This window comes from Penaeus vannamei, chromosome 24 (assembly GCF_042767895.1).
Source record: "Penaeus vannamei isolate JL-2024 chromosome 24, ASM4276789v1, whole genome shotgun sequence".
Taxonomy (NCBI): Eukaryota; Metazoa; Arthropoda; class Malacostraca; order Decapoda; family Penaeidae; genus Penaeus; species Penaeus vannamei.
The window spans coordinates 23,684,100-23,709,099 of record NC_091572.1 but is presented as its reverse complement, the minus strand read 5'-3'; the positions used below and the strand labels follow the sequence as shown (position 1 = coordinate 23,709,099).

At 41.2% G+C, this 25,000-nt stretch overlaps 1 protein-coding gene and 1 pseudogene across 4 annotated transcripts in view; both read right to left on the bottom strand.

Annotated features, from left to right (window-relative positions):
* Positions 1-6,135: 6,135 nt before the first annotated feature.
* Positions 6,136-25,000, bottom strand: part of LOC113807598 (uncharacterized) — a 31,686-nt gene continuing 12,821 nt past the window's right edge. For all 4 annotated transcript variants that reach the window (XM_070138562.1, XM_027358894.2, XM_027358895.2 and 1 more), the window contains exons 2-8: positions 19,029-19,147; positions 17,237-17,364; positions 16,604-16,771; positions 15,491-16,374; positions 14,856-15,034; positions 13,452-13,585; positions 6,136-7,022 (exon numbers count right to left, since the gene is read on the bottom strand). In XM_070138562.1, the coding sequence (XP_069994663.1) occupies positions 6,726-7,022; positions 13,452-13,585; positions 14,856-15,034; positions 15,491-16,374; positions 16,604-16,771; positions 17,237-17,364; positions 19,029-19,134 (1,896 nt within the window). In that variant the 5' untranslated portion in view covers positions 19,135-19,147 and the 3' untranslated portion in view covers positions 6,136-6,725. The remainder of the gene's footprint in view (positions 7,023-13,451; positions 13,586-14,855; positions 15,035-15,490; positions 16,375-16,603; positions 16,772-17,236; positions 17,365-19,028; positions 19,148-25,000) is intronic.
* The window catches only part of LOC113807610 (uncharacterized), an 8,753-nt pseudogene continuing 2,909 nt past the window's right edge, over positions 19,157-25,000 (bottom strand).

Genomic DNA, 25,000 nt, shown 5'->3' with positions numbered 1-25,000 from the left:
TAGTACATTATCCACCCAAGTCAAGACTCAATCTGCAGGAGACATTCCTACTTTCCCAGCTTCATCAACTTCATCACCTTTACCCCCACAACCTTCATCAATCACCCCATCCTCTCATTACTATTTTACAGCTTCCTTGTCCACCTCTCCGCAATATTACCTCCGACACTACTCCCGCTCCCACACGTCCCCGTTCTTCTACCACCTCCATCTCTACAAATATTTTAAATACTCTATTTAGCCAGACAGGACCGACTCTTTCTCTCACAGCTTCTTACTCTGACAACACTCTTCTCTTTCAGCAAGGTTTCCAAAAAGTAGGCAAAGTCTCTTTCCGTAGCCGACCCGATCGTTCCCGTCTCGCCATGGGTACATCCGAAACCCAAGCTATAGCATTATCAACTCTACCTTATCTCTCTGGCAACCCCATTCCTGCAGAACCTCATCCAACCCTCAATACTTGCAACGGAATTGTCTATCTCCCCAGCAAACTGCCCTATCTCTAACAATAATTGGTCAGATTGTGGAGAAGACTAACTCGCCTGCTTCAAGGACTATGATATAATATCAGTACAGTGCTACTCCATTCCTCCTAGAGGTCATCGTAAGAACCCCACCAACGTTGCCAAAATTACTTTCCATAGACATGACTCCTTTTAATGTTTACATTGGTGGAGAATACACCCTGCCCGACCATATCAACCTCCTTCCCGTCAATGTCAAAACTGTTGGCGTTTAGGACATCCTGCCAAACACTGCCGTTCCACAGCCCGATGGCCTCTATGTGCCCAACCTGGTATCAGCATAACCGCCCAATCTGCTCCGCACAGTCACGCACATGTGCTTACTGTATTTTATAGGGGATGCCCCACCTACAAGTTTGAATCTGAGGTGGCAACTCTCAGATACAGACTTGGTCTCACTCTGCATGAAGCCAGACAGGAAGCACGTCGATGTTTTTCTCTTACTCCCTACTCCTGTAATAACGCACGCACTGCCCCTCCCCCTCCCTCACAAGATGTTTCTGCACCCTCCCTTATACCTATCCCTTTTACATCTTACTTCTCCACTTCTACCTCCTATCTTCCCAAGTCAAATACTTTTGCCATTCTAAATCTCCAATCTCTACTGCAGCCCCAACACCTTCCCCCCTCCCTCCACGCACTACCCGCAGCAGACTAAACGTTCCACCCCTTCTCCTACCATACACACCTCCACCTACCTTTGCCTCTACTCCTCAGACACCAGTCTCCTCCCCCCCCCCCCCTCATAAGAAAACCTTTCTCAAAACACTCCCCAACTAAATCCATTAGAGAAACTCATGAAAGATTTTCAAAACTATTTGCTCAAGTCCCAAAATGACACCGAACCTCCCGCTCCCTCCACACTCAAAGTGACTGCCGATATCCACCCTCTTCCTACTCATATTCCCCCTACACCCCTTCCTCCTCCTCCCTCCCAACACAGCCCTTCCCCCCCAGCTCCGATTACACCTTCCCCCATCCCCTCTTTTCCTTCCACTCCCTCCTGGATACAAACGTGAATCCTTTGTCACAGCTATGCCCTTCCCTAGATAATCCACCTCCTGATACTACAATCCCCCTCCAATTCCTTATCTCAACCCATAACTACTACTCCAACACGCACTGTAACTATTATCACTCGTAGATCAACTGAGTTATAGTTCTCCTACTTTGTAATATTTGCGGCTTCCGTTCTCCCAGACCACCCATTATCTGCCTCCAAGTGACTTTTCTTACGCATCCTCCAATACCAATTCCCAAATACCATCTTGTCTCTTCCCCACATTTCCTTTATGTCTCATCTATACCTATCAATTAGAAAACACCCTTTCAAACCACAGTCCCGTGCACAGTTATTCGCATCTTTCTTCGCCGTTAGATCTCAGTTATTTCAGTCTACTTCTCCCCTTCCCACCCCATTGACTTTGTTGTCCTTGAAACTAATTTCCCAACTCCAGCCACCTTCCCTCGTAGTTGATTTCAACTGCCGCCGCACTCTTTGGGGTGATTCTATCACCACCTCCCGTGGCCGATCCCTGGAACGCTTCCTCTCCACAAGTGGCATTATTCTTAATTCAGATCGCTCCACACAGACATACGCACGTAATCTTTTTCATGCCTTGACCTTTTTCTATGCTCCCCTTCTCTCCATTTAGATTTGCATTGGTCAGTTTTAGACCAATATCCCTATAGGGTTCACTTTCGTATGTACCATTTCCTAATCCCTCACGCTGGTGGTTTGATAGAGCTGACTGCCGTACTTTCACTTCAACTCTCTCCTATTCCTACCCTTCTCGTCCATTTCAGATATACTACAATGTTTCAGAGCTACAGTCCTAAGAGCTGCCTATACAGCCATTCCTCGAACCTCAAGACCTTATACCTCCAAGTGTGTTCCATGGTGGCATTTTGATTGCACCAAAGCACTTTGGTTAAAATGTGCAGCCTGGAACAGTTATCGCTACACACGAGGCACTCCTAATCAACTATCAGCCTTTATCTCCTTTAAAATAGCATCTGCCTGTCTTCGTCGTAAAATCCGGAACAATAAAACAAATAGCTGACGAAATTGCGTTTCCTTAATTACATCTACATCTGTTTCAGCGTCGGATCCATAAACTATCAGGTAAACATGAACCTATCCAGTCCCTGTCCTCCATATTCTCATCTTAGATCCTCTCCAAGTCGCTCATGAACTGGGCGACTATTTCAGCCAGGTCAGTAGTGGCTCTCACTTTTCTCCACACTTCTCTTCCAAGAAGACCATCAGGGAATGCACCCCATCATCATTCACCCTATCCTCTGCTAAGTCCAATAATGCTTCTTTTTCTTCCCTTGAACTCAGTGCTGTCATACAGTCGTGCCGCAACATTCATGAAGGCCCTGACGTATTCACTGCCGTATGCTCAGACACTTACACAAATACACTTTCAAGGTCAAAATTGCCTCTTCCACATCATCATCCTTTCCTCAGTTCGAAGGCGTTCCACAAGGCAGTGTGCTCAGCACCACTTTATTCCTTCTTGCTGTTAATGACAATGTCTCAGTTCTACCACCAGGAGCCCGGACATCACTATATGTTGATGATTTGACCATCTACGCCTCTGGCACATGCATACCAAATCTCAGCCAATTTCTTCAGTCTGCAATATCATCAGTATCTTCCTAGGCCACTAACCATGGCTTTCGCTTTTCTACCTCCAAATTTTCTCCATCCTTTTCTTTCGTGTACGTGTAGGTCCCCAACTTCCACTCTTCTTATATGGCGCTCCACTTCAATACCGTTCCTCTTTTAAATTCCTTGGCGTTATTTTTTACTCCAAATTGTCCTTGCGATACTATATCTTTCACATTAAAGAAAAAGCTCACCGCTGCCTCAGAATCTTACGAAGTCTTTCTCACATACTTTAGAGCTCAGATCGCTAAACTCTTCTCCATCTTCATGTTACCTTGATCATCTCCACTCTGATTATGGATTCCATATTTACTCCTCTGCCTCAGTCTCCCTTCTTACTCACCATGATACAATCCACCACAGCGGTCTTCGCTTAGCTCTAGGCGCCTTCCGCTCTTCTCCAGTTGAGAGCCTGTACACTGAGTCAGGCATGCCATCTCTCTTGATACCGTACCCTTCTCTCTCTCCGATGGTATGCTCAATTCCACCCACTCCCGCTCACCAAACTAACTATTCCACGATCCCTGTTTCCTACCTTTGCTTCTTCACGTTACGTACACCTTTCTTCATTTGCATGGATACCCTCCTCTCCCATACCCTCTTCCCCCATCTCCGACCTCCCGTTTTCTATCCATTCCGTTCCTCCATGTCTTATACCTTACCCCCGTATTTGTTCCTCTTGTTTTCCCTAACCCACCAAAATCGGAAATCACCCACTCCGTCTTTATCACCCAATTCCTCGACCAAGTTCATGCTTATACTGACGGCTCCAAATCCACCTCTGGTGCTGGTTTCGCAGTAACTTTTCCAACTCGTACTTTCAAATACCCTATCCCTCCTGAATCTAGTACCCTTACTACGGAACTGCACGTACGCCTTTTTAATTTACAACACATACTCACTCCCTTCTTCCTCTTTCACTATTTTTACTGACTCCCTGTTCAACCATACCAACCTCCTCCCCGTCAATGTCAAAATTGTTGGCGATTTGGACACCCTGCCAGACACTGCCGCTCCACAGACCGATGCCTCCTCTGTGCCCAACCCGGTCATAACAGATCAAACTGCCCTGTACAAACACACACATGTGCTAACTGCGGTGGCCCCCATAATTTATTTTATAGAGGCTGTCCCACTTACAAGTTCGAGTCTGAGGTAGCAGCTCTCAGATACAAAAATGGTCTCACTCTCCGTGAAGACAGACAAGAAGCACGCCGACAAGGTTTCTCTAATACCCCTACTCCAGTAATGTCGCTCCCCCTCCACCTTAAGATGTTCCTACACCCTCCCCTATACCTACTTACTTACCCACTTCCACCACTTCGGCATCTACATTCAACCTCCCCCAGTCAAATTATTTTACCACTCTAAATCCATACACCCCAATCTCAAACAGCTCCAATCTTAACTACAGTCCCAACACCATTCCCTCTCCCTCCCCACACTACCCCCAGTAGACAGACGAAACGTTCCACCCCTTCTTCCCCTACCGCACACTCACTTCACTCACTCTATCCCCCTCTTACTCATAGCACCCCTACATCCCTTCCTCCTACTCCCTCCCAAGACAACACACCTCCTTCAACTCCAACTATACGCACATTCTCCCTCCCTCCATCCCCTCTATCTTTTCCACTCCCTCCCGGATACACACGGGAATCACTCATGTCACACCCCCTAGCTCCTTCCCCCCCTGATTCCCCAACATGTACAGGCGCTTTCGCTCATAAAATAACTAAGATATAGCTCTTCTAAATTGGAATATTCGCGGTTTCTGTTCTCACAGACCAGACCTTGGTCATATCCTTGCTTCTTTTAACAACCTGTTCTCCTTCCTCATGCATAAATATCCTTCACTTGATCTAATTCCCTTACCTAAACCACCATAACCCTTTCCCTCAACACCCTTACCCAACTTCAACTTTCCAACATTACTCTAGATACTTGACGTATAGCAACTATCACCTGACATCACCCTTTACTATACCTTCCTATAGTGCTATATGACCTTAGATGTCTAGCACATTTATTTCGCTTTTAACCATTAACCATTAAAGACTACATAAACATAAACCAAGAGAATACTCCACTCCCTCATTCAACCTCCTACCCTTCATCTACCCTCCAATCCCTATATTCCTATTCGCTCTACATTCAAAGTATTTGTTTGATATCAGTCCTCCTCAAGTTCCCCCTACCCCTCTTCCTCCCACTCTCCCACATCCTCTCCTTCTCCATGTGTACCACCATTCCCTCTTCTTTCCCTATTATCCCTGCCACTCCCACCTGGTTGCTCACAAGTCTCATTCACTGGATCCTTCCTTCTTCCTGATACTTCACCACCTTCCATTGTTCCCTTCTCAGAGTCTGGATTATTCTCCTTCTCAAACTCCATTTCTATTTGCATTACTTTATGATTGTTTCATAATGGCTCTTCAGTTTTCTTCATACAGTGTTTACTCTCTTTTCTTCATACTAACAGATACTCTCCTTTTGATCTAATCGCCCTATATCCTTAACCCCTTCCCCTTTACAAATCCTTGAATACTCCATTTGTTCTCCACTCTTTACCCTTTTTGCTATCATTCTATCCCATAGCACTCTACAACCTTTGACCCTGACACATTTTATCCTAGTTGTTAACTCATTTTTATCAAATTTGACAATACTTTGCAATAGTGCTATATGACCTTTGATGTCTAGCATATTTAAAAGTTTCAACCATTAACCATTAAAAATAATAGCCCTTCTACCTCACTGGATGCAAGTATCATATTCCCAAACCATATTTAAAAGTCTTTCAGTGTTTAATAATACGACAAGCATATATTTTTAACATGACCTTCCCTTTGTGTAATTTGATACATGATTAAATAATACTGTTTTACATCCTACATGAACATCCTTTCTTCCATGCAAAAGGTCACTGAAACATTATTAAAAATAACAATAATTTATATATTTCCATACTCTTTTCTTTCTGTACAAAAATAAAATAATTCATGAAATTTATTCTGAGAATAACATTGCATCCTTATCAAAAAGCCTTAAATTTAATGGATGAACCTTTACAGACAAGCAAAACAAGAACCTGCAGAAATTACAAATCCAAATATGTTCTGAATTCCTTAAAGTGCTTTGATAATGCAAAGAATACAATGTTATGATATACATATTTCAAATACAGATATCTTCCATGTACAAACATTTTAAAAATATGACTAGTCTACTGATATAAGATGGATTTCCCTGTATGTTTTCATAAGTGCATGAAAAATTGTGGCAATTCCTCCTCCTCCTCAAATTTATTTACTACACACATGACAGCTTATAACAGCTGGAGAGAGTATGTATGTATGTACATACACAGCATATAATTTCCATATTTTTTCTTTCAGTAAAAAAAAATTGTGAAAACCCTTCACAATGCAATAAATTCACAATAATCCTTTGCAAGCCAATTATGAGAAAATCAGAAAAAAAGCCCATTCACAGAAACACAGAGTAAGAAATACTTCCAACAAAAATTACATGAAAGATGTAGGTGACTGAACCCCTAGTGTAGCAAAACATATTTCCATCACAGTCTTGACAGCTTGCAAGAGATGAAGTCTTGCATACATTGTGGGTAGCAGATGTGGCAGAGGATCAGACAGGACATGGTAGCGGCTGTAGTACTCGCTCACACGATGCGAAAAGGAACTCATGAACTTGGTGACGGCAACAGTTCTAAATTTTCCAGTGCCTCCCATTATTTGCACAGCATTTTCCTCTATAATATCTGGGAAGTGGAAAATGTATCCCCAGACCAACTGCCATTCCTCCTGTGAGAAACAATAATAAGTGTAAAAAGTTTTCTGAAAGAAAGTCCAAAGTCCAGTGAAAAAGAATAATTATTTTGTTCCTTCTGATACTCTATTGAAGCTTCTTAAATATTTATTTTTAGGGAAAAATTCTCTTTTTTAAATACATTTTGTTTAATCATAAAACCCTGGTAGAGCCAAATCAGCTGAATGGCTAATTTTACTAAGGTAAAGTACTGCAGCAAAAGGGAAATCAGTGAGTTAAGGGTGATAAGATCAAATGGGGGTATCTATGCATCTGAAGAAGGAAAATAAGCTGTCAAATTAAAAAGTGGGGGATTTCCATAAGGAAATCCAACTGGTTCGGGGGTCGGGGAAGAGAGCCAATGAGGAAAAGTAAAGATAAGGGCTCCAGTGATGCAGGGACAGGATAACAGGATGTGGGACAAAGAGGAACATTACATGAGTAACATTGAGGGGGTGGGGGGGCGGTCAGAACATGAGGTGAGATATTAATGTGTGAGGTGTGTGGCCTATATGAAAGCAGGCAAGCACTGTTTCCTAGTATCCATTCTGATGGAATGGAAGGTTTCATGGTTTGTAATTTACTTATGACCTGATCAAAAAGATTGCCAGCTGTGAAAGTTGTAAAGTGGGTATAACAGTCAGTGGCTAGAATATGTGAAAAATAGGATTGGTGGGATATGGATAAAGCTGTGGAGCAGCCTAAAGAATCTGCTTGTTAATTGCCAGGGACCCCAACTTGCCCGGGTATCCAGCAAAACCAGACTGATATGTCATGCAGAGAGATAGAACAACTGGTCCTGGATCTCTGGGACAAGGGGTTGATTGTATGAGAAATATTGAATTGTGTGAGTTGGTAAAGATAGTGAAGGGATGAGGAAGAAATCTAAGACATGTATTGTAAAGCAAAGTGGATGGCATAAAGTTCTGTTGTAAGGAAGCAGGATTCAAGAACAGGAAGGAAAGACTATAGAGCAACCAGTACTTAAGATGCGTACTGGAAGAGTGAGTAGAGATGCGATTGAGGAAATATGTGAGAGGGATGTCTGATTTGAGGGAGGTAAAAGCCAAGGAGAGAATGAATGGACAGAGAGAGGAATGATAAGAGATGAGAGGGTGAATGGGAAAGGAAAGCATCAATACAGACAGGGTAAGGAGTTGGTAAATGCTGAAAGGAGGCAATGGTAAACAGATAGGGTTGAAGGACCATTAGATTAGATTAGAGACAGAAACTTGGTGAAAAATGGTGATGGCAAGACAAATTCAGCATATAGGCACTAAACAGGAGAGGATCAGCAGGTGCTTATGGCTAAGCAAAGACAGCACAGGTGGATTGTGTTCAGGTGAGAAAGAATGGAGGTGGAGGCAGAAGAATATATATAGCAGCTTTTTCTTTAACTGGATGATGGTCTACCACAACAGTATGGAATCAAAACTGACATCAAGGAACTTGCCTGTGGGGCAGAATTGAATCATAAGGAGGAAGGATTTAGAAGTAGATATTCAAAAGCTATGGTCAGTGGCCCAGGGAGAGCTTGATGCAATGGCAGACTGGCAAAGCTGACAGAGCAGGTATAAAAGGTCCAGGGGCAAAGATGGCTGATTACCTGGTGATGGGGGTGAAGCTAAGCTGGAATAATGTGGTGCTTAACACCCTGCCTTGTGTGGCACATTTGAATTGATGGAAAGAATAGGTAGTAAAAGAGACATGTTTAACACAAAATGTGTCAAGATGGAAAGACTTTATGAACACACGCATGGGTAGATAACTAGTGAAGGATATAGTACCGCCATGTGGTTTCATATGCCTTTTCTAAATAGAAGAAGACTGCTATTACAGAATCACAGTGTGCAAATGTAGATGCAGTTTGTATCTAAGAATGAGCAAGGGGGTTAGCAGTACTTTGGCCATGGCAAATCCAAACTGAATAAGAGAGAGAAGGCTGTGAATTTGAGGTACTACAATAGCAGTAGTTTACATAAGCAGCTTATATGAACAATAAGACGGGAAACTTGAGGAGGTGTACCAATTTATCTTTAAAAAGGTAGGATAAGAGCTTCATGCCAACAAGGAAGAAAGTTTCCAGCTTTCAAAATACTGCTGAATATAGCTAGTAGGAAGGACATGGAGGCAATTGGGAGATGTCATAGGATATGGTAAAGTATACCGTCTGGGCCTTCGTGGCTGTTCTGGCATGAGAATGTAAGGCATAATAGAGATCAAAAGAAAAGGGAGCATTATAGGACTCTGTAGAGTGCAGGGAGAAGGAAGTTCGCTCTTTGGCTGAGTTTATGAAAGAGAATTGAACAGAAAGGCGAGAGCCATTACTGATGTGGCTAAAACAACCACCAAGTTCAGTAACAACATAGAGAGATCAGAGATATGGGTATTTTGGGTATAGAGGATGGGCAGGATGATGACAATGTTTACCTGAAAGTATATGAATCAACCACAAGACTGCAGAAACAGAGGATGTTATGGAGACACAATTATGCCAGCTGTTTGTGATGAAATTATGGATTGTATGACAAAGATGAGCTTCTGCCCTGTTAAATGAGATGAGGGCTGATAGCTGACTTGGGGTTTCTTGCTTCTAGCAAAAGCTATTCCATAGTGCACACTTTCACCAACGTGCATTAGTACAATTAGAGTTCCACCATGGAACATATTTGGAAGTGTATGGCCAGGAGGTTCAGGGTTTGCCTGTAAAAGCTGCACTCAGGATAATGGCAGTGAAATATAAAAGTCTGTCTGAAGTGGAAGCAAAGGATGATAGAGGAAGAGCAAGAGTAGAGAGAGGTAAAATTCAGCTAGTCAACTAAGTCGAAGCACCTATGTGGGAGATTGAGGAGTGGGATTTATAAAGTAGGAGAAAGGAGAATATGAAAGTAATCACTATAAAGTGGTCTAGAATTGACCAATAAAAGTATAAATAGTAGGAAGAGGAGCAAAAAGAAGATCAAGGAATGAAAAAGGATTGGGTGCATATGTCATAACAGGTGGAGCATTATGACAAGTTGTGGTGCTTATGAAGGACAATGGATGGCCAAGTATTTTGGTTGTGGCCCCATCTGACAAATCTTGACAGGTATGCTTTGAATTTGTAGAGATAATTTATGTGACTGTTGTATGTTTTGCTAGGATACAATCAGTACTGGAGAGAAAGCATTTCTAGGAATAGCCACAGGAAATAGTTATGGAATCTCCCCAAAGAGTGCGGCAGCAGTTAGTCATCAACTAAAAGGTAAGATGATTGGAATTACAATAGTTGCATTCCAAAGGCTGTAAAGTCAATAAGAATGAAAGGGAAGAAGTTAATTGAAATAACTGGGATCCAGTGGCAAAGAATGATTCAAACAACTGTGCAAAGGAAACATCTTGAGGATGGGGTTGGGCAGAGCAAAGGAGCAAGAGAAAGACCTTGTTAACATGCTTCCTGTCTGGCTCCTTGTTGGACAAGGCCAGATTTGAATCTAAGAACTATAACCCCAGACTCAAACTTGGCAGGGCAGTTCCCATAATACATTTAGGGTAGCAAGTTGTGATGTACCAGTGTTGAGCAGGAGTGAGGTTGAGTGGGAATAGGTATGCCAGTGAGGTCAGTCAGGGTAGACAGTGAATGAACTTGGGACTCAGATGTTATGTAACAAGACATGAACAATCAAAACTTTGCCTACTTGTTTTTGGAGACATTGTTAGGAGAGACAGGGGCTGTAGGGGGAATTACAGAGGATCAATCCTGTTTGGCTGGGCCAAAGAGAGTACTCAAATAGTTTGCAGAGATGGAAGCAGTAGAAGGACAAGGGCAGGAGGAAGATGGGGTGGTGTAGATTAAGGTAGTACAGTGGGGAAGAGAACAATAAGGATGAAGGGTAGTAATAAGGGGAGAGAGGGTAGACAACAAAGACTGTGCATCAGGAGTTGGAGTGGAGAATCTTGGGAGAGAGGAAGGAGTATTCTGAATGGTGAATAAAATCCTGGGTGGGTGGTTCGGAATGGAAAGAGTTGTCAGTAAACATCGAGGAGGGAGTATTAGTATCAATGGTTGGAGCCGTGGTCAAAGGAGAGGCAGGGTTCAGGAAAATAATGAAATCAAATATAGATAGGCTAGTTGATGAAGGGAAAAGACTGCAAAATGATTTGGCTGAAGCCCAAGGTAGGAGAAATCCTCCACACTGAGCCAGTGGGCCAGATTGGGGAGTATGGAAATCAGCTGAAGTATGGTTGTTGCTATCTGATGATATGATGTGATATTAAGGTGTTGTGTGGCAAATGGCCTGTCAACTCCTCAGTGATATCTATGATAGTGCAGGGCTACTGTCAGTCTGAGTTGGGGTTTGTGTGTTTTGTCTAGCCCAGTGTTGTCCAAATATTTTTGCCTACTGTACCCTTTATTACCTTCTTATACTGTTATGTACCCGGCCCCCCTATCGTCCACCATGGCTAAACAAACTGTTTTATGCAGGATAATGCAAATAATATACTTATTATGAAAAGACTGCATTGCAGGAATGTTGGTCAATAAATTTGATTTTAATACAAAAATAAAAAAGATGATTTAATAACAAAATGCTTGAAAAATACACAACTTATTATGAGATGTGAAGCATGTGTGTTCCTTGTTTGTTCACATACACCTATGATCTATGTTGCGTACCCCCAGGGGAATACGGACCACAGTTTGGACAACACTGGTCTAGCCTATATTATAATTGTGGAGTTAGAGGGGTGATGTCCACAGACAAACTGTGGTGCATATGAAGGGCAATGGATGGCCAAGCTCTGGTGCATATGAAGGGCAAAGGATGGCCAAGTATTTTAGCTATGGCCACATTTGACAAATCTTGACAGGTATGCTTTGTATTTGTAGAGATGTTTTATGTGCATGTATGTTTTGCCAGCGTATGAGTAGTGATATTTTATGTGTGAGTTTAGTGTTGAGGATGTCTGTAGTATCTTTAAAATGTTTGTTTTACACAGTGAGGTACAATAGATGTTTGTTACTGCATTTGTTAAGAACTGAAATGAAGTATTGTACGAATATTACTTCTAATACTTTACTATGCACTGAAAGAAAGCATTCCCATATTACCCTTTCTAAGATCTTACTAATCTTCAAACATCCAACATCAGATACAATAAAAATTTTGGAAAGCCTTTCCTAAACTAAGCATAAAATTCTGACTAAAGCTTGGCAAGGCTGGAGAACATTAGCATGCATGTCTGGGATATCGTTCTACTTACAACCTAGCTCCTAAAACCTCATCCTATTTGCTAAAATCCCAGCTCATGAAATTATTAGACATCATGATATGAAAGGATGCCACCCAGTGTGATTTGGGTTAACTGTGCATGAAGAACACTGAAGAAGACCAAAAAGGATGAAGAAAAAAGTAAAACCATCCGCATAAATAAATGCCTAAATACAAGGTAAAAATGGCAACCACAGGATTAGTCTCTCCCTGGATCTGTAACACCTCAAAGTAAGGGAGCTGGCTGAAAGTGGGATGTGATCTTGAGCTGAGCTACATCTTATGCAGGCAAGTTAACCTCTAAAGTCCTATTCACCACAATCATGACTCTCTGCATAATGTGTATGTACTACCATTTGCTACATTTTTCTAAAATTTTGTATATGATATATGATAATGATATATGTATTTTTATGAGTCTAAAATTAACCCATTTGATCTAGATGGTTCAATGCCATCACATGGCCCAAAATACAGGCATTAGGCTTACTTGGGCGGCCTTTCAGGTACGAGGCATGTAGGCTGGGCACACACAAACCCTTGCGTGTAATGACAAGACTCTATGCCTCCCCTATGCAATGTTATATTCTTTTTTTTCTGCATAAAGGTTTTTGGAATGTTATTTTCTCTTTTTCTGCATAAGGCTTTTTTCATTTTTGTCACTTTCCAATGTCCAGACTTGTCATTGTTTTCATTGCACATACTCCAGCTCTTCTTTAGTGTAAGAATAATGTTACATTTTTTTTTTAATTTCTGTAATCCAATCTGAACTTCCATTCATAGCAGCCAGGAATAGAATTCTGAGCATGGAAATAGCGTCCTCCCTGAAGCCATCACTTCACAAACATTATATTCCACATTCATTCATTGATGAAATTAATGCAAAAGCCCCTTCCTAAATACCAAACAAGTCTAATTACCTCCACAATGTATGTGCACTTGTGGCAAGCTTAAGTGCTAGTGATGGCAAGTTCGTATCACCCTAGCCCACAGCCAAATTTCCCATGACAGCATCCTCACATCACCCACTTCTTAAGCCCAATTTTTTCATGAAATGTTGGTCAAGTCATCCAGATCACTGAGGTTAGCTCTTGAAATGCTAGTAAGTAAAATGAAATTTGAAATATCTATTCTTTTTTTGCAAACAAACTAAAGTATTTACAGTTTACTCACCTCATTTCTCAGAAGAGCAAAGTCAATTTCATCAATGTCTGGCAATGGTGGAAATTCTCCTTCTGAGACACTCTCTTCAAAGGATTGGAAGATGGTACAGAGGCGTGCATAGTTATACAAGATAAATGCAGATTCTGTATAAAAAAAAAAATAAATAAATAATAATAATAATAACTATAATAATAATAATTAGTTGACCTTGGGTATGGTGCATCATCATATAAAAGAAAGATATCCATATATGCAAAAATCATTAGCTTCCACCATCAGATTTTGCTGGGTACATTAACCCATCTCTGGGTACTTTGCTTGCCCACATGTGGCCCAAAATTCCAGAATTAGGCTTACTCACATGGCAACTCACAGGTGTGTAGACCACACAAACACTCTCTTTTCCAAATCATAATCTCTCTTTTTGCATAAGTTTTTCATTTTTTTTGTCTTTTTTCAATGTCTCTATCTGTATTTGATATGCTGTTTACAGATGGCAATAGACTTTTCTCCTTCTACAGACTCCAAATCATATCCCAAGGTAGTCTAAAACTCAGAGAAGTAACAACACAAAATATTTTGTTATTTGTGTCATTATTTTATCTTTCAATAATATTCTACTTTCTGTAAAACACCCTATGCCACAGCTGGCATGAATAGGATTCTGAACGTGAAAATAATTTTCTCCCTGGAGCTGGCACTCTTCCAGTCCTGACTCATGGATGGTACATTCCACACTCGTCTACCAATAGAAATACTGCAAGAGACCCTTCTTAAATGCCCACTAAGTCTAATTCTTTGTGCACTCATTAGCCAAAACTCTCATAATGGCATAATCCATGGCCCTTTGCCAAATTAATTTATCATGACATGATATTAATTCATGTCACCTGGCCTTCACCAATTTTTTTTATATGATTGTTACCCAGATCCAAGGGGTTAAACTGAAACTACATATAAAATAAAAAGTCAAGACAAAAGTACACATAAACAAGCTGACCCCAGGTTGTATTGCAGAAAATTTTTTAAAAAGGGGAAAAATTAACAACACAACAATGTTATTTATTATTATTACTGCACAGAGTTATGGACTACCTATAGATACGATCGAGTGTGCAAGGAAAACAGTCCATTACCATCTGGATAAAGCATATCAACTGACAAATATAGACATTGGAAAATGGCAGAAAAGCTAAAAAATGCTTATGTAGAAAAAGATATGCTAAAATTGCAAAAGGGCGGAACGGAGTCTTGTCACCACACACAAGTGTTCATGTTCCCCCACTCTACAAGCTGAACACCTGTCAGAATGGCTGCTCAAGTAAGCTTAATGCCTGTATTTTGAGCCATGTGAGTAAAGTAAAGCATCCGGATCCAATAGGTTACAGCATTCGGATCCAATGGGTTAGGCACCTCTTGAGTTCTGAGTCACACCATCCACTTCTACTTTCAGTGGAGAGCAGTGAGAGACACTAAGCATCTGGAGGCTCATACATCTCCATGCTTGCTCCTCCAAGAACTGGCTCCATTCTGGTGTATCAACGTCTCCATGTTTCTGTGCAGCTGCTCGTTTCAGTTCCTCTACCAAGATTCTGTGGAGGGGCAGTTTTAAGATTACTAAAACAATCATAAGAACAAGGGAAAGAAGGAAAACGAACACAAGAGATGGTAGATTAACAAAAACTTAGGAAAAGAAAAGAAAGACAGGAAGAAATAAAAGTAATCTAAAGACTTCATCCTCTAGATGGTATTAAATACAAAAACAAATTTTTTTTTCTCATTATTGTATATATCAAAGATGAATTTAACAAAGCAGTCTAGAAACCAATGACAAAGTGCTAAGTCTTTCTTCAGATGTGTTTGTCTGAAAAGGATTAGTTGGTGTAGTCATTACTCTTGCTTTTATACTAACATCTTTTATCCACTTCTCTTGTGGCTTGACATATAAACATAAGAATATTTTTTCCATGATGCATAAGGAATTCCATACATCACAGATAAAAAAAAAATCACCAGGAATTACTTTTCAATGAGAACTAAAAACCTACTTGCATAAATCTTCTGTTGATCCATTCCACACCTTACTGGTTTTCATGTGAACAACTGGAGCATAGAGATACTGGTTTGCCTTAGAAATCATTGTAGTTGGGAGTGGTTCTCTTGCAATGTAAAGGTTTATCTCATTCTTCTCTTCCTCTTTTGTAGTAGGGAGGTTAGCTTTTACTTTCTTTGTTACTAATGGTGCTTCCATTTTCTTCTCTTCCTCTTTTGTAGTAGGGAGGTTAGCTTTTACTTTCCTTGTTACTAATGGTGCTTCCATTTTCTTCTCTCCTAACTTAGGGACATAAAAGCAATGATGTTTCTTAAAAATCTTATCATTACAAGGTGGAGGGTAAGATTCCTCTGTAACATTTTCTATTGTATAGCTTGTTGTCTCTGTTTTTGATTCTTTTGAGGACTTTATAATAGCTTTAATATCCTTATGAGCATCAAATATCTCCTCAATAAATTCTTTCTTCTGGTCCTTAGGAGGCTGGAGGGGAACTGATGGATCAAAAACATCTAACAGTTCCTTGAATATACCTTTATTCTCTTTCTTTTTTTCTCCCATGGGCTTTGACATGCCTGTTGCCACCAGCCTCTGAAACTCACCCCTTCCAACATTTGCACTTGGTTCTACTCTAGGGGCAGGAGGAGGACAAAGTCCTGTACACTTGAAAGTAGTTTCATCATCCATTTCTGGGTTAAGTAATATGGGTGGTAGGTTTTGCCTTATCTTTGCGCTGGGTTTTCTCTGATCACATTCTTCTAGCTCCACGGTTGCACCAGCATGTTTGAGAATCTCCCCTATATGGAAAGCAAGTTTGTGGCCTCGGTATGAAGTTGCTGAAGCAGATGATTCTCTACTTGAATCATTTGCTATATTAACTTTCTGGAAAAAAAAATCAGAATAACTCGCAGAGAAATTAAGCTTGGAAGCAATACATTATCCATATTCAATCCTAACATGAATCTTGAATATTATCTATCAAACAAAACATAATACCACTGAGTCATCTCCCTATTAAAAAACAATATATCATGACCAAACACAAGAACTTTTCCTAAAATATTAAAGCCAAAGAGACAGAAAAAAGAGACAAATATTTTCCTACACTTACCACCGATGACAACAGTTTGTTTTTTCCATAGTCAAGTACATTCCTGGCTACTTCCTTGACAATACACTTCATTACCTCCTTTCTTTCAAATTTGATATATAAAATATCTTTATCTATCCATATCTTACTCACTGGGAATTTACCCTCCTGCAGGGACTTGAGGGCAGCCTAGAAAACAATCAGATGTAAGAGAGATTACTTTTGCGTCACATGGAACTTAGAGCAATTATATATTCTTGCTAAAGTTGGTTAGAAATATATATCTGACTCAAACTCCAGCCAAACACTCTCAAGGAAAAGTGTGATGGGAATACAAATAAATATATAATTCTAGTTCAACTTCTTGGACAAAGTGGGCAACATTAAGCTTATAATTCTATAACTTCATAATAAATATCATGACAGGCTTTTTTATCACTTTTAAGAAAACAAGATTCACTTAGGGTATTCTTATTCAGATTCACACTTATCTACATGAACACCCCTACACACATTCCCACACCCACACATGTGCACACATGCATGCACACCTCCCCACACCCACACACACACACACACAATGTACATTCACATTAACATACACAGACTAATACAAGGACTATCTAAAACTGTTAACCTGTAAAAATCCCTTACACTGTGACTCTCCTCAGTAAGGTTTCTAATGTAACAACCAAGAGCAGTGTCCATTTTCTCTATGTATTTCATCAATGGCGACTTTAGAGGCACTGCAACATCGCCAAGACATAGATGTTCACTGTTTCCTAAAGAGAAATAGAAATATATCATACTGAAAGTAATTACTGCTTAAAATACAGACACCAAAAAGCACAAACAACTACTTATGGAGGGGAGAGGGAGGCGGAGGGGGGTTGGGGTAGGAGGAGGAGGAAGAGGAGGATGGGGGTAGGAGGAGGAGGAAGAGGAGGGTGGGGGTAGGAGGAGGAGGAAGAGGAGGGTGGGGGTAGGAGGAGGAGGAGGAGGAGGGGGGAGTAGGAGGAGGAGGAAGAGGAGGGTGGGGGTAGGAGGAGGAGGGTGGGTGTAGGAGGAGGAGGAGGGTGGGGGTAGGAGGAAGAGGAGGGGGGGTTAGGAGGAGGAGGAGGAGGGGGGGTTCGGAGGAGGAGGAGAAGGGTGGGTATAGGAGGAGGAGAAGGGTGGGTATAGGAGGAGGAGAAGGGTGGGTGTAGGAGGAGGAGGAAGAGGGTGTAGGAGGAGGAGGAAGAGGGTGTAGGAGGAGGAGGAAGAGGGTGTAGGAGGAGGAAGAAGAGGGTGGGGGTAGGAGGAGGGTGGGGGTAGGAGGAGGGTGGGGGTAGGAGGAGGGTGGGGGTAGGAGGAGGAGGAGGAGGGTGGGGGTAGGAAGAGGAGGTGGAGGGTGGAGGTAGGAGGAGGAGGGTGGGGGTAGGAGGAGGAGGAGGGTGGGGGTAGGAAGAAGAGGAGGGGGGGTTAGGAGGAGGAGGAGGGTGGGTGTAGGAGGAGGAGGAAGAGGAGGGTGGGGGTAGGAGGAGGAGGAGGAAGAGGAGGGTGGGGGTAGGAGGAGGAGGAAGAGGAGGGTGGGGGTAGGAGGAGGAGGAAGAGGAGGGTGGGGGTAGGAGGAGGAGGAGGAGGGTGGGGGTAGGAGGAGGAGGAGGGTGGGGGTAGGAGGAGGAGGAGGGTGGGGGTAGGAGGAGGAGGAGGAGGAGGAAGTGGAGGGTAGGAGGAGGAGGAGGTGGAGGGTGGGGGTACTAGGAGGAGGAGGAGGGTGGGGATAGGAGGAGGAGGAGGAGGGTGGGGGTAGGAGGAGGAGGAGGAGGAGGAGGGTGGGGGTAGGAGTAGGAGGGTACGGGTAGGAGGAGGAGGAGGAGGGTGGGGATAGGAGGAGGAGGAGGAGGAGGGTGGGGGTAGGAGGAGGAGGAGGGTGGGGGTAGGAGGAGGAGGAGGAGGAGGGTGGGGGTAGGAGGAGGAGGACAATGGTGGGGGTAGGAGGAGGAGGAGGAGGAGGAGGAGGACAAGGGTGGGGGTAGGAGGAGGAGGAGGAGGAGGACAAGGGTGGGGGTAGGAGGAGGAGGAGGAGGACAAGGGTGGGGGTAGGAGGAGGAGGAGGACAAGGGTGGGGGTAGGAGGAAGAGGAGGAGGACAAGGGTGGGGGTAGGAGGAGGAGGAGGAGGACAAGGGTGGGGGTAGGAGGAGGAGGAGGAGGACAAGGGTGGGGGTAGGAGGAGGAGGAGGACAAGGGTGGGGGTAGGAGGAGGAGGAGGACAAGGGTGGGGGTAGGAAGAGGAGGACAAGGGTTGGGGTAGGAGGAGGAGGAGGACAAGGGTGGGGGTAGGAGGGGGTGGAGGAGGAGGAGAAAAAAAAGAAGAAGAAGAAGGTGTTTGAGTAAAAGCTGAAGAAATTACCAGCAAATGACCTTATCTGCTAAATTAACGAAAGTAATAACAAGGTATCATACCTGTTTTCACGATAGAAAGGAAACATGCGATCTGTTGCTCTGTTGGTTGGTGTCCTAGAAATACTTGAAGCATTTCTATCAACATGTCCTTCTTGAGTCTCCCCATCTTGGCCTAATTTCTGTAAAGATCAATTTTTTTTGTGTGAGTTATATCTGTTTATCTAAATAGTTGGTTGGTTGTCTATCAATCTTTTTTTTCTCCTTTTTTTGAAGAATTTGAACTGTACTTCACACTGAAAGCAATTGAATAGGTTTGAATAAACCAACTAAAATTACTTATTTGACATAAGCAATAATATGACATAAAACATTACATATCTCTAACATGTGGTTTGCCTTTAACAGTAAAACATTGTTTTTTCAACTAATTTTACCTACTGCCAAACTGCAGCAAAATCTATATGCAAAAGAACTCTTATTTGAATTTGAAAATAAAATATTGTATGCAGGATGAAATGTAAGACATTTTTTTTTCTTTCTTTCTTTTCTTTTCTCAATTATGAACAATATTTTAAGCTTTAATAGTCTGGTTCTGCACCCTCTCAAAAAGCCATTACATGTATCTGACATGTGGTTTGCCTTTAGCAGTAAAACAAACTCTTAATGGGTTATTTTACAACAAATTTTACCTAATGCCAAACTGCAGCAAAATCTGTATGCAAAAATACTTTTATTAGTATTTTAAAATAAAACATTGTATGCAGGATGAAATGTAAGATATATATTTTTTCTTTTTCTTTTCTTTTCTTTTCTCAATTATGAACAATATTTCAAACTTTTGTAGTCTGGTTCTGCACCCTCTCGAAAAGCCAGCACTCCCGCCTCCATCAAGCTCAACATCACATTTCAATATTGCTTGGTTTGGTTTGCAGTGGTACTCTGCTTTATAGGAGTGCTCAAATGTCACAAGTTTTCATTAATTCTTTTATATGCATGCAGCTGTACTTTGATCACCATGTTCTCCATTGGCTATGCAATCCCATTACTCATCTTCGGACTCTCAGTTTGGGGAGCGATTTTTAATCATTGTTATAATTCTTACATATCAATTAAATAGACCCCTAATACTTTACAGACATATCTATACTAGTTCCTTTTGCATGATTATAATAATTTTACCTAATCTACAAATCTTCATTCCTTGGAAGAATTACAATATTCAAAAGTTAAAAGCATGTCTGTTAACGATCAAAAGCCATCCACAGTGTCATTCAAGTCATTTGTGATGGGTGGCCTATATCTTAAATCCAGCCTGATAGTGGCATACTGCCTAATAATTGTCACAGCTTCAGCACTATGCACCCTGCTAAAGAATAACATTGCACAAACATATATTCTGGCAAGATAAAGCTCAGACTGGTTCTGTTTTTGACGGTAAATTGGTAGAGTACATGAGACTTACCGTACGTCAGTTGAAATGTACTTGCAATTTTACAAAGTCACTTTTCCTGGAAGGGAGCTTTCACATGAGATATGCCCACTGCCACACTCGGTCAGACTTTACAGTGTTCAACCCCCCACATGACACTACACTCTAAATCCCCAAGTAACCGCCTTCTACATCACATTATCACTTTCCCCCGTCACCCATAGGGCGGAAGCAGCGGACATGTCAAAGCTCCCTTCCAGAAGAAGTGACTTGCTTTGTAAAATTACAAGCACATTTCAATTGATGTACAGTAAGTCTCATGTACTCTAACAATTTTACTTCAGCAAATCACATTTCTGCTGGAGGACCCTTCCCAATGAGGTTTTAAAGCCATGTGGGGGTTGTAACTTATCTTTATGATTGTATTAATTTGTGGAACCCACAAAACTATGATAACCGATTTCCAGATAAGGTAAATGAAATACATTACCCTCTAAACTGCCATGTACTGAGAAATACCATACTTCCTTACAAGACAATAGTAAATTATAATAACAATTAATTATATTGTAAACTCTTGCATAATTTTGTAAATTAATAGCACCCATAATACAAAAGCAACTAAGGAATATATACTTAAATGTTATGTTTGAAAGAGAAATAAAATACCTTTCCTTGTAAAGTTCCTTCAATATAGAAATTTCACTTCACAACATCTGAATGTTTTATAGTGCTGTAAGAAATTCAAACATGTGAAACATTTACTTCAGTACCGCATCTTGGAAAAGATCCCTATCACTTGCAATTTCTTTATTACCATACCTAGCACCAAGCTTACACTGCCTGCTGAGTATTTATTAGTGTCAATACCCATTAATAACATCCTAATCCACCGTGCAACTGTATCCTTTGAAACACATTTATGTGGTTTGATAAACTGACAAGATATATCTTCACATTCCCCTAACTGGCACCTTAACTCCTCAGTCTTATTAATGTACATTTTCAAGGGGTTATACACAAACAACCATTTGTCTGTGACATAAGCCTTAAGATTAAGAAATTGAACATTATAATTTGGTCTACATTGCTTAATGTTGCCTCCTAACCAAACACAAATATTATCTTGCTTAATCTTCATGTTCTTAATGACTAATAAATGTAAAGTTTGCACTCTAGCTGCTTGTGTGAGAGCCATCAACATTACTAGTTTCAAGGTAAGATTTTTTAGAGGGATGCTGTGAAGAGGTTCCAACTCCCTAAGTTTCTGTAGTACTGGTGAAACATCCCAGGTCCCTGAATACCTGGGTTTGACAACCTGAAGTTAAATACACCCCTCAGTAATCTATTGACTAGAGGTTGATTTCCTGCTCTGCTATCTACCACAACAATGCCCAGCATAGGCTCCCCGGGCTGTGCTAATACAATCATATCCCACACCTGTGTGGAAAATTTCAGCCAAAATTTTTTTCAATATCTTCTACATTGGGATTAAAGGGATCAATTTCTCCCCGACCACAAAAGTTTGTCCATAACTGAATATGAGGCCTGTATTGTCTCACTGTCCCCGATTTTCAGGAGTCGATGATGATATCTGTACCAGACGCCGATACGCCTATCTCAGAGCTGTTTCCTGACAATAGACATGCCATTAATTTGGTGTGACACATTATCGGGTGTTCCTCCATTGTTGACGGATGTGTCAGCAAGTTCCTCCACCTCATAATGATTCGTGGATTGGCGAAGCATCCCCATCCATGACTGTGATGTCCACAGGGGCACTATAAACCACCCTTTCACTTCTGCTTTCAGTTTCTGCAGGCACCTGGCAATGAGGCCAAAAGGAGGAAACGAATAAACAAGTTCAAACTGTGCCTAACTGATCGAAAAAGCATCAAAATGTTCAGCCTCAGGGTCCGGTTTCCAAGAGCAAAACCATTTTAACTATTTGTTTAATCAAGATGCAAACAAGTCAATACAAGGAGTCACAAAGATTTTTACACAAATCCCTGAAAATATTCTCATTTAATTTCCATTCATGTCTGGCATTAAACTTTTAAACTTCCTTGGTGCATCGTCTGTCCTTGTATTATCCTTGCCCGGGATGTGAGAACAAGTAATCCATGCTCCATTTTCCAAACACCAATCTCATATTTCAGCTGAAATGTCATTACACATAATAGATTTAGTGGCTCCCACCTCATTTACATAATTTACTGCAGTGGTGTTATCACAAAAAACTTTAATATGCTTGTTGGTAAAATGAGACCTAAATGAGCACAAGGCAAACAAAATAGGTTTGAGTTCAAGGGCATTAATATGTAACTCCCTTTCGTCCACAGGCCATCTACCATTAATCAGCTGATCTCACTACCTGATCTAAAAAAAATTCTGTCTTGAAGCTTCACACTCTGGACCCACCACAGTAAGTCCTGTCTCATTTCATCTGTAACTATCATCAACTCTCAAAGTTCCCCTTTTCTTTCTCTAATTTTGGTAACTCCAACTTCCTATAATGAAGTTACCCCCATTCTACAGATGGGATCGCTGCAACCAGGAGACCAATTACCCTGGCTACCTCTCATATTTTCTCACACGTTTTGCTCATTAAACTTGAACAACTTAGAATTATTTTCTCATACCTTCTTTCTGGAAGAGATAGAGTTAACATTACCTGTTTATTCAATAGACTGTGGGTTCTAAAACAGATTTCCCCTCATTAATACAAAACCTTAATTTCCTCAATAATTTTAGTTTCAGCAATACACTCATAACATCCTGACACTGAATCACTGCAAATAAGCGTGTCATCAATAAAGCTAGTGATGGAGTAGCCTCTCCCCCTTAAGGTAGTAAAAATGGGTTTCATAAATTTAGTAAATAAACGAGGACCTTCTGAAACACCATTTGGCAGGCAGGTAAAATGGTAAATATAACCTTTCTATTTGAAACATCAAAATTTCTGTTGTTCTTCTGCAATTTTCACCGAATAATATGCATGCCTGAGATCCACAGAAGCCATGTAATCCCCTTTATTAATAATTCTAATCGCCTGCTCCCAAATTTTCCATTTTAAAATGTTTGTAAGGAATGTGTTTATTCAAATTCTCCATTCTTCTTCTTACTCAAAAATATTGGTGATATAACTTGACCATCTAATCTCTGAGTTTGTTTGATAACCATCAGTGTTGACAATTTACAGATTTCCTGATCAATAATTTGTGACTCTTCTTTACTAAAAACATATTCAATACCCTCACAAAATAAATGATCAATATTATTAACATCAATGTCCAGGTAGCAATTTTGAACAATTTCCAAAATAACTGGGTCACTTGTAATCTTATGCCATTCCTGAACGTAATTGGAAAGTTCACCTGCGACTCCCGATAACTGTAAGGGTGGAACCTAGATGAGAATCCTTATTTTGCAGAGGTTTTCAGACTCTTCAATTTGTTTCGCCGATTGAGAGACATCCTCCCCGACCAGAAATCTTGTCATAGGTACTTTCTCTGAGCATAGGTGAGCATATTTCTGATCTATTTCTTGCTTAATGATAAATCTTCTGGTCAGATCTTCTTCAGCAAGCTTATTGAACACTGTAAGAGACTTGGTAGTAATTGTTCCTGCCTTATCTTTTCTAACCTCTTTCGTACGAAAATCAGATTTCTTTGCTTCCGTCTTGAGAGCCTCTAAAATCTGAGAATCACATTCCACCGGAGCCAAAGCATGACAATTTATAGGCCTATTTGTAATTTTGTCTTCCAAAATGTCCTTATACTCGTCCTCTCTCATATCATTATCAAATAAGTGATTAACCATGTCGACATGTTGATCAATGTCTTCCGCAATCTTGTATGTTGGGCCAAAAGTCTTAGCATTCTGTAGCAAAACACTGCCAACGGGATCATCATGAATTTCACCATCCTCGCTCTTATCAGAAGAAAAGCCAGAGAAGTCTTCCCTAAAACAAACAAACAATCATCCTGAGTGGTATGAGACTGCTCCTCTCATGAGGCATACCAACGCACATCATTGCTCAACTTCAAAGGAACCAAGCCAAGAAGAAGACTGGTTCTCTCTCTTCATCCTTTCTTCCTCCTTTTTCGTCATCTTAACCATATCTGCACATAACTCACAAATAGCGTCCAACATCACAGACCAAGGAGGATGATCAGCCCGTTATTGCTCAGCACCAGGAACCGAGACCGAAGAACTGCCCGAACCGGCCACAGACGGTACCTTACCTGCCTTATTATCCCACTGGGAAGAGGAACTGCTGGACTGATCCTTCCTACAAGAGATTTCCCTATGTGAATTATCTCCATTAGATGAAGTGCCCTTAGAACCTGAACGTCGATGAGAACTTGAATCCAAACTTACATCCCTCATGGCTGAGCAGAGGACCGTTGAACCGAACCGATATAAATAATTTGTGCCACAATTCATTCCACAACAGTTCAACAAAACCGAAAGGGCACCAACCTGCTCCTATGACGGATAATGGGAAAAAAGGCTTTAAATGACCTGCGTAACAGGTAACGGCCTAAACAGGCAGTGGAATATATGACTTGAATAGGAGGAAACAGGAACGCAATCAACA